Source organism: Python bivittatus, unplaced genomic scaffold, assembly GCF_059951505.1.
Source record: "Python bivittatus isolate LINGU-HERP-01145 unplaced genomic scaffold, Pbiv_v1 ctg000330_np1212, whole genome shotgun sequence".
Classification (NCBI taxonomy): Eukaryota; Metazoa; Chordata; class Lepidosauria; order Squamata; family Pythonidae; genus Python; species Python bivittatus.
Window position 1 is genome coordinate 37,373,754 of NW_028277058.1, and position 10,200 is coordinate 37,383,953.

The 10,200-nt window shown below is 42.3% G+C and overlaps 1 protein-coding gene across 3 annotated transcripts in view; it reads left to right on the forward strand.

Annotated features, from left to right (window-relative positions):
* The window catches only part of CSNK1E (casein kinase 1 epsilon), a 42,226-nt gene extending 33,050 nt beyond the window's left edge, over positions 1-9,176 (forward strand). For all 3 annotated transcript variants that reach the window (XM_088141037.1, XM_025170007.2, XM_007433456.4), the window contains exons 7-11: positions 144-292; positions 1,262-1,454; positions 2,072-2,211; positions 6,288-6,353; positions 7,726-9,176. In XM_088141037.1, coding sequence (XP_087997163.1) covers positions 144-292; positions 1,262-1,454; positions 2,072-2,211; positions 6,288-6,320 — 515 coding nt within the window. In that variant the 3' untranslated portion in view covers positions 6,321-6,353; positions 7,726-9,176. The remainder of the gene's footprint in view (positions 1-143; positions 293-1,261; positions 1,455-2,071; positions 2,212-6,287; positions 6,354-7,725) is intronic.
* Positions 9,177-10,200: the final 1,024 nt, after the last annotated feature.

Here is a 10,200-nt window from a genome sequence, read left to right on the forward strand (position 1 = left end):
CTGCCCTCTGAAGTGGACTAGTCTCTTGGGATCTGTAGCATGAAACTCTATATAGGCAAGGAGGGGTGGGGAATAACAGTGCAAAGAGAGGGGTAGAATTGTTCTTGCTTATTCCTTGCTGTTGTCTCTCATTCCTCCCCCAGCTGAGTTCTCTACATACCTCAACTTCTGCCGTTCACTGCGGTTTGATGACAAACCAGATTACTCTTATCTGAGGCAGCTGTTCCGCAATCTCTTCCACCGTCAGGGTTTCTCCTATGACTATGTATTTGACTGGAATATGCTCAAGTTTGTGAGTAACCCTAATTTTTTGAGGGGGGGTGGTATGGTATAATTCGCATACCAGGGAACTGCAGATAGATGGGGAGGAGCTGCAGGGTAAGGATGCCTATGAATCCTTTCTCTTTTAATGCTGTATTATGTTCTTGCGTCCCTGTAGTTGCAACTTGCTAGTGTTACAACCTGGTTCCCTCTGCATGTACTGGACTTCAGTTCCTGTAATCTGCAACTAGCAGGAGGTGGGGTGGGGGGGTGAAATCCATTGCATTTATGGGGTGCTAAATTGGAGGAGGAGGTTTCCTTGTGCAATAAGAAGCATTTCATGGGGTGTGAATTTCCAAGTACTGGTTATAGGGGCTTTTATAATGCTTGCATAAAAAGTAGCATCAAGACCTAAGTGCTCAGAAACTCCAAAGATAGCCCAAGACAGAACCAGGTCCTGCATATTCTCTTATTGGCCCATGGCCACAAATCTTGTGGTAAGACAGTAAAGTGAGGTACCCACATTTTACTTCTTTCTAAGTATGTAGTTACTGTACTATATTAAAACAAGTTTAGCTTACTATATTTTAAGACATTAAGTTCCAAATGTACATCTGTTCTCCAAGTGCCTTTACGTTTTATAGCTAGAACAATGGATTCTAGTATTTTACTGAATCTTCAGGCAGAATATTGCTTGCCCAGATTTCTTTTTCCTTCGGATAGCTAAACTGAAAGGATAAATACTTATTTGCAGCAAAAGCTGAATGTATAAGCAAAGAGCCAGATGGCTACAGGTTTACACATATTCTTCTTGTCCCGCTCATGACTGGAGGAACTCGGGAGAGCTCTGCAAAATAGATTCTGACTCAGCAGGCAGAAATCAGGGCGTTTTGCTTCTTTGCTTTTTCTCAGCTGCTATTGCAGTTGCTTGTGCACGCATATAAAGTGATTGATACTTCTTAGCAGTTACTAAAGCACTGTGGGACGTTAAATATTTCAGGGGGCAGCCCGGAATCCTGAGGATATGGACCGGGAGAGGCGAGAGCATGAGCGCGAGGAAAGGATGGGGCAACTCCGGGGGTCTGCTACACGGGCGCTGCCTCCTGGCCCCCCTGCTGGGGCCACTGCTAACCGCCTCCGCAATGTCGCTGAACCCATGGCCTCCACACCCACCTCCCGCATCCAGCAGTCTGGTGAGTGGACAGAAGATGGCGTGCGACCCTGTGATCTTGCGTGGTAGCAGATAAAGCCAGCCATGCGAATCTATTGCACACGTCAGTATTTTCTTTTCATCTAAAACCCTGACTGGTCAACCCTACCAGATGTTTTGGAAAGCACTCTGATAAATAAGGTTAAAAAAAATTAAAGGAATCTCCTCCTATTAAAACCAATAAAAAGGAGTAAATCTGTTCCAGTTCCAAAGCTTGTCCCAGTTATGGTACCTCTTGAGGAACAAGAATTGCAGAAGATCATTGTTCCCTCCCAGTGTATCTCCTTTCCAGTATTAGAAAGAACCAGCAGCTTAGCTGGGCACTGGAGGTGGGATTTCTGATGTAGGGTTTTCACCACTGAGGCAGGAGCTCTCCCACTCCTATCAGAGTAGAAATTCAACAAACCCACCCTCCCAGGGTCCGTGGAACCTCCCCTCCCTCCCTCCCTCCCTCCCTCCCTCCCTCTCTTTCTTTTTCTTTCTTTCTTTCTTTCTTTCTTTCTTTCTTTCTTTCTTTCTTTCTTTCTTTCTTTCTTTCTTTCTTTCTTATTACTCTGCAAACATCAACATTATAAATAATAATTTCTCCCTTCTTGCCAGGAAACACATCTCCCAGGGCAATTTCACGGGTAGACAGGGAACGCAAGGTCAGCATGAGGTTACACCGAGGAGCCCCTGCCAACATCTCCTCATCTGACCTCACAGGACGGCAAGAAGTGTCACGGATTTCAGCATCACAGGTGAGTTTCTCTTCATGATCCTATTTCACTGAAAAAAAAAAAGTATTCCTGTACTGCCTTTTCTGATAAAAATGATCATGGCAGGGCAAGGCACAATAAGATCAACAATAAAAGCATAACTGGATCCCATCCTGGTCCACTGAACTATCCATCTTATCAGCAAAAGAGAGACAAATGTTACTGATCTGTGATACCTCAACTTCCTTGGAACCTAAGAACCATCTACAGGTAGTTCTCGGTTAACAATCACTTGTTCAGCAACCCTTTGAAGTTACGATGGCACTGAGCGAGTGGTGGTTACAACTGAGTGGTGGTTACAACCGGTCCTCAATGTTCCGGTTGCCACAGTACCTCTGCAGTCATGTGATCATGATCTGGGTGCTTGGCAACCAGCTTACACTTGACAAAAGTTGCAGGGACCCTCAAGCTTGACTGTGGCTCAGATCATGAGCTTCTTACTGCAAAATTTAGGCTTAAATTGAAGAATGTAGGGAAAACCACTAGACCACTCAGGTAGGACTTAGATCATATTCCTTGTGAGTACACAGTGAAGTGATGAATAGATTTAGGGGATTAGATTTGGTAGACAGAGTGCCTGAAGAACTATGGACGGAGGTCCGTAACATTGTACAGGAGGCAGCAACTAAAACCATCCAAGAAAAAAGAAATGCAAGAAAGCAAAGTGGCTGTCTGATGAGGCTTTACAAATAGCTGTGGAAAGAAGGAATGTGAAAAGAAAGGGAAAGATATAAGCAACTGAATGCAGATTTCCAGAGAATAGCAAGGAGAGATAAGAAGGCCTTCTTAAATGAACAATGCAAAGAAATTGAGGAAAACAATAGAATGGGGAAGACTAGAGATCTCTTCAAGAAAATTGGAGATATCAAAGGAACGTTTAGTGCAAAGATGGGCATGATAAAGGACAAAAAAGGCAGGGACCTAACAGAAGCAGAAGAGATTAAGAAGAAGTGGCAAGAATACACAGAAGAACTCTACAAGAAAGATCTTAATGTCCCTGATGTCCATGCTGGTGTGGTCACGGACCTTGAGCCAGACATCCTAGAGAGTGAAGTCCAGTGGGCCTTAGGAAGCACTACTAACAACAAAGCTAGTGGAGATGACAGTATTCCAGCTGAGTTATTTAAAATACTAAAAGATGATGCTGTTAAAGTGCTGCACTCAATATGCCAGCAAGTTTGGAAAATGCAACAGTGGCCACAGGATTGGAAAAGGTCCTTTATGTTCCAATTCCAAAGAAGGGCAATGCCAAAGAATGCTCAAACTATCGCACAATTGCACTCATTTCACATATAGCTGTGGAAAGAAGGAATGTGAAAAGCAAGGGTGAAAGGGAAAGATAGAAGCAACTGAATGCAGATTTCCAGAGAATAGCAAGGAGAGATAAGAAGGCCTTCTTAAATGAACAATGCAAAGAAATTGAGGAAAACAATAGAATGGGGAAGACTAGAGATCTCTTCAAGAAAAGTGGAGATATCAAAGGAACGTTTAGTGCAAAGATGGGCATGATAAAGGACAAAAAAGGCAGGGACCTAACAGAAACAGAAGAGATTAAGAAGAAGTGGCAAGAATACACAGAAGAACTCTACAAGAAAGATCTTAATGTCCCTGATGTCCACGCTGGTGTGATCACTGACCTTGAGCTGGACATCCTAGAGAGTGAAGTCAGGTGGACCTTAGGAAGTATTACTAACAACAAAGCTAGCGGAGATGACAGTATTCCAGCTGAGTTATTTAAAATACTAAAAGATGATGCTGTTAAAGTGTTAAAGTGCTGCACTCAATGTGCTAGCAAGTTTGGAAAATGCAACAGTGCCCACGAGCTTGGAAAAGGTCAGTTTACGTTCCAATTCCAAAGAAGGGCAATGCCAAAGAATGCTCAAACTATTGCACAATTGTGCTCATTTCACATGCTAGCAGTATGTGAACGAGAATACCGGATGTACAAGCTGGGTTTCGAAGAGGCAGAGGAACTAGAGATCAAATTGCCAACATTCGCTGGATCATGGAGAAAGCACAAGAGTTCCAGAAAGACATCTATTTCTGCTTCATTGACTATGCAAAAGCCTTTGATTGTGTGGATCACAACAAACTCTTGCAAATTCTTAAACAGATGGGCGGTACCAGACCACCTGACCTGTCTCCTGAGAAATCTGTATGCGGGCCAAGAAGCAACAGTTAGAACCGGTCATGGAACAACCAACTGGTTCAAAATAGAGAAAGGAGTACAGCAAGGCTGTATACTGTTACCCTGCTTATTTAACTAACATGCAGAGTACATCATGAGAAATGTCAGGCTGGAAGAATCACAAGCTGGAATTAAGATTCCAGGCAGACACATCAACAACCTCAGATATGCAGACAATACCACCCTAATGGCAGAAAGTGAAGAAGAACTAAAGAGTCTCTTGATGAGGGTGAAAGAGGAGAGTGCAAAAGCTGGCTTGAAACTCAACATTAAAAAAACTAAGATCATGGCATCTGGACCCATCAATTCCTGGCAAATAGAAGGGGTAGAAATGGAAGCAGTAATAGACTTCATTTATCTGGGCTCCAAGATCACTGCAGACGGAGACTGCAGCCATGAAATTAAGAGATGCTTGCTCCTTGGGAGGAAAGCTATGGCAAACCTAGGCAGCATATTAAAAAGCAGAGACATCACCTTGCCCACAAAGATCTGCATAATCAAAGCTATGGTTTTTCCAGTAGCCATATATGGCTGTGAGAGCTGGACCATAAAGAAGGCTGAGTGCCGAAGAATTGATGCCTTTGAACTGTGGTGCTGGAGAAGACTCTTAAGAGTCCCCTGGACTGCTAGGAGGTCAAACCAGTCAATCGTAAAGGAAATCAACCCTGGCTGCTCATTGGAAGGATTGATAATGAAGCTCAAGCTCAGATACTTTGGTCACCTAATGCGAAGAGAGGACGCTTTGGAAAAGACCCTGATGCTGGGAAAGATTGAAGGCAAAAGGAGAAGGGGACGGCAGAGGATAAGATGGTTAGATAGCATCACCGAAGCAATGAGCATGAAACTGAGCGAACTCAGGGAGGCAGTGAAGGACAGGAAGGCATGGCGCGATATGGTTCATGGGGTCACAAAGAGTCAGACGCGACTTAACGACTGAACAACAACAAGCAGGGTCCCGCAGTCATGTGATCATGATTTGTGACCTTCCCTGCTGGCTTCCCACAAGCCTAGTCTGGCAGAGAAGGTTGCAAGTTGCTCAGATAAGTCTCTTCCACCCACGCACTCTCCCTGAGCCTCGCACTCGCGCCACGCCTCCCCAGCCACCCACACACCCTCTCCTACCCAGCAGCAGCCGCCCCAAGCTCCGTTGCGTTCACGCCACACCTCCCCCACCATTCGCACACCCTCTCTTACCCAGCAGCAGCCACCCAAACCCTGCCACACTTGCGTCGTGCCTCCTCTGCAATTCATGCACTCTCTCCCACCCGGCCGCAGCCACTTCCCCTGCCAGCCTGCTTGCAAGTCACCTGGGACGTGCAACTTCCTGCCGGCTTCCCCACTGACTTTGGTTGTTGGAAGCTGGCAGGAAGTTGCGAGGAGGTGCTCGCTTAACAACCCACGATCCTTGCTTAACAACGGCAACAGGGACTGCAGGGATTGCCATCACTAAGCAGTGCAGTCATGGGATGTCGCACTTTACAACCGCATCACTTAGTGATGGAAATTTGGGTCCCAGTTGCCATTATAAATTGAGGACTACCTGTATCGGCATCACAGTCCTCTTTTGTGGATTTACTTTTACTGTGTTAAGTTCTTGCCACTTAAGTATGAAAATATCTTTTCCAGTAGATTCAAGAATAGCAAAGGGAATATAATTTTAACAATTAAAAAGAATGCATTCGTGCTAAGTCATCCACCTATACATTGATGAAAATTTTTCTCAGGATGAGGACAGAGAGATATATTCTGGGAAAGGAGATGTGATGGGTTCACCTCTTAAGAAGAGAGAGAAAGAAACTGTAGGGCAGCCCCTGTGTACTTTTTCTGTGGTCCTCTTCTGCAGCCTATCCAGTTCTCTCTTTATTTGCAGACCAGTGTGCCATTTGATCACCTGGGGAAATGAAGAGTGGATTCCACCAAACCAGTGTTTGCTTAGGTGAGTGTCTGCCTTGACAGCCTGTTCTGTCATGACAGCATTATTACATATCCAAGTGAATGGTGGCTCATGCAGGGTCCGCATATTTCCTATCTGCTTAAATCCCCATGTAATGGAAATCGAAATGGGATAGTCAGGGTGTTCGAAAGGCCCAAATGATCAAATCCCATGACAGGAAAACTTGGATGTTTTTTCTGTCCTTGCAATAAGAGACATAATGTTCTACACCTATCTAATAATACAGCCAGTTCTCTCAGTTAGTGTGAATGAGACAGTGTGACATGGTAATCTATTGGTGTGGAATTGTGCAAGCCTAGTCGTACTAAGATTTCACAGAAGTATTCATGTCTGCTGGCAGAGTGAGTGCTAGGAGCTGCAGGCTTATTGGCGTTGTTTCACCAGGGGCATTCTTGAAAGGCTGAATCTAAAGAACTGTGAGGTAACATTTCGTCAAGATCTTGGGTGTATGTAGCATAGTGGTTATGGTGTTGGGCTAGAGACGGGGATACTAAGTTCACATCCCCACTTGACTAAAGCTTAGCTGTGTAATATCAGGTCAGTCATTAGGGGAAAAAACCTATATTATTGCTGTGAGTTCCTGAAAGAAAAGCAGGTATAGATCTAATAAAACAAAATATTACTTCCAGTTGTAAGGATATATATGATAGTGAATATTTGTCTTGGGGCTGAGGGGGCATGATGACCATAAATGAGTGTTTCTCAACCTCAACAAGGTGTATGGACTTCAACTCCCAGAATTCCGCAGTTAGCATGCTGGGGGAAGTCCACATATTTTAAAGTTGCTGAGATTGAGAAATACTGCCGTAGACTAAGGAGAATTGCCATTGTTTAATGTTGCTGCAAATTGTATGGATGTTCATTAGAATGAAATGTTCCGTTTCTGAAAAAAATAGACCTAACTCTATGCAGCTGTGGGCTTCAAATCAGTGGGAGCTGGAAACACAGCTAGTATATATCAAGTAAATACTTTAGGCAATATTGTGTTATGTCTCTGTTGTTTCAATTTAGTTCACTGTGAAACTGGTAGAAAATTTCTTAACAGGAAATAATCAAACATGAAATGTCTTAAAGCTTCCAGAGGTAACTCTGCGCTCCTTGCAAATGATACAGTATTATATAAATTCTAAAATTTTGCTGTACAAAATTTTGTACAGCTTTAGAAACTGAGTGCAGATTCCAGCACTTTGAGAATTTTTTTCGCTTTTCTTCTTTCAATAGTTTTTAGCCCTTCATGAAGTGTGGTGGCTTCTTTAGGGTTAATATGTATGGTTTATCAGAAGATGCCCACCCTTTTAGTTCCTGAGAGGAAAAATACTTTTTAACACTCTTTTCTTTTCTTTTCCTTTTCTAGTGTCTTCACTGTATTTTTCTTTTAAAAAACAAAACAACAAAAAACAAATTAAAAGGAAAAAACAAACAAAAAAAGCCAACTTTTTTTTTTTCGCCAGCAACAAGGAGAGGAGCTGCCCTGTGCTGGCATATTTGTCTTTCCTGAGATCATCGGCTGTGTTCCTGAACCAAATTGCCTTTGACAAGTCACTCATGCAGGAGCCTTGCAGGAACACCTTTGCTGCTGTTGTGCAGCTTCCTCTCCATAGGCCTTGCCCATCTCATGCCAGCAGGCCATGGCCACCACCCAGCTTTCCGCTCCCCTTTTCGGTCTATATGTATCATTCAAAAAAAAAAAAAAGACGACGCCTTATTCAATATTATTTTGAGAAAAGGAGGTTTCCAACTTAATTTTTATCACGTCTTTGTTCTGTTGTTCTTGGGTGGGAGGAGGATGTTTACAGGAGACTTTAAAATTCCAGCTCCGAGGAGCTTCAGGAGGTGGTTTAACATTCATTTCAAAATTGGCTGCAGTGGCAAGCTGGCACTGCCTCCAGGGGAGATTCAGTGGACGAAGGCTGCTATTTGTATTCAGGCATTCTTTCTTTTGGGGACACCACTGCCCCTGTGTGTGCATTCGTGGGCAAGTAGGGATGCTATAGGCATACCAATAAGGTGAACAAGACTGGCACGGCAGCAGTTGTGTGTTAAGGGTGTGGATGTGGGTAGCGATATCTGCTGTACAAGGCAGCAACAAATGTGAAGGGCGTAGAAATGTAACCTGCTTCTAGTGCAGGGGATGGCAGTCTCTCTCTCTCTCAAGCAACCAGTTTGCATGTGTTTAGTTTTATTATTTTTATTATTTTATTTTTTTCTGCAGGAGTTAGGGGATGGAGTTGAGGACAAAGGAGGGGTACGTGAATGATGGGGGGGAGGAGAAGCCACTTGATTGCAGAGGTTGCTCCTTGTACCATTAATTTTAAAAGTACAACCACAGCCTTCCCTCCTCCGTAAGAGATTTCTTCTCCCTTTTTGCCCCATTCTTGTTTTTAAATTTTTAGGTTTTATTCAAGAAAACTATCTTTGGTTCTGTATCACAACCATCATCACTTGTCCTCCAGCCTTTAGCTTGGAATACTTTTTTTATATATTGGGCAGTCTGGAATGTTTGGAAGTGGATCGGCCTTGGCGTTTTGGTTTTTTTTTAATTCTTCTATTTAACACACCGCTTTTTTGTTGTTGTTTTCCCCTAATTTATTTACCCTGGTTACTGTGTCTCTCTCTCTCCTTTTTTTTAATTAAGTAAAAAGAACCTTTTTATTACTTTGTAATTTTAAAACAAAAACAAAAAAACAAAAAATCGAACTTTGGGGGGTGGGAATTTTGTACTTTTTTCCTGTGTAAATATTGGACTTTTTTGAGCTTTATTGTGGTTGTTAATTTGAAGTAATAAAGTAGAAAATGATAAAGTGATAGACGTTTCTGCCTTTTCTTTCTCTTCCCTGCCGTCAAGCTTATTGTGACGTAGGCAAGGAATATCATTTTACATTCAGCCTCGTCATTGCTCTGTTTCCAAGTTCCAGGAAAAAGATTGACTAAGAAGAGTGTGCACATCATTTGCTCACCTAAAAATAAAGCAGATACAGCTTTCAGTTTCTGGTATAGTAGCAGAAGAGCAAATTGTACATGCTTCACACCAGGTCTTTGTTTTGGACTCAATACAGATTCTGGAAATTGAAATTTCTTTTACAGATTATACTGAAGCCAATCCTGATTAACTCAAAAATAATTTTTCCAAGAATGCATTAACCAGGGATCCTTGTAGAATTTAAATAATAAAAAATAAAAATAGCTCTTGGAATTTCATTCAGCAGTACAGAATGTATCATTCTTAAACTAACAGTATTCTATTGTAGATAATCAAGGAATTCTGCATTAATTGCTCCCTGTCCCTTGTGTAAGATGGGATCATCTCTAACCTCTGATGTACTTCCCAAAAATTCTGCTATGTTTGTGTTCATTTTTGGTTAAGATAATCCAACTTTTGAATAGCGATTCTGGGTGGCTAACATTAGGTTAAAAATAAAATAATGAATGTGAAAGAGTGTAGATTTCACCTTGGGAAGGAAAAAGGAACAGTGAAACATTAAGGGAGAAGAAATGGCAACTCAGTCCTGAGAAAGTAGAAAGCATGAGAAAGAAACTCAATTCCGCCTTGATTTTATTTGATACAAAATGGGGCAGAGAAAAACTCTTGACAGGCTTTCAAGAGTCTTTTATCCTACCCTATACCAATAAAAATTATTCTTTGAATTCGTACTGCTTCTGATTCTTGACCTTGTCTACCTTGAATGCTAACAACAAATTACCAAAAAAACAAAAAACCCCAATATAGCATATCCAAGGTCAACCCACAAATATATTCCAGCCTGGCATTAATTGGGATTATTTTAAATAATGTAGGCCTCTGTGTGTCTCTGTATACTTAATTCCTGAG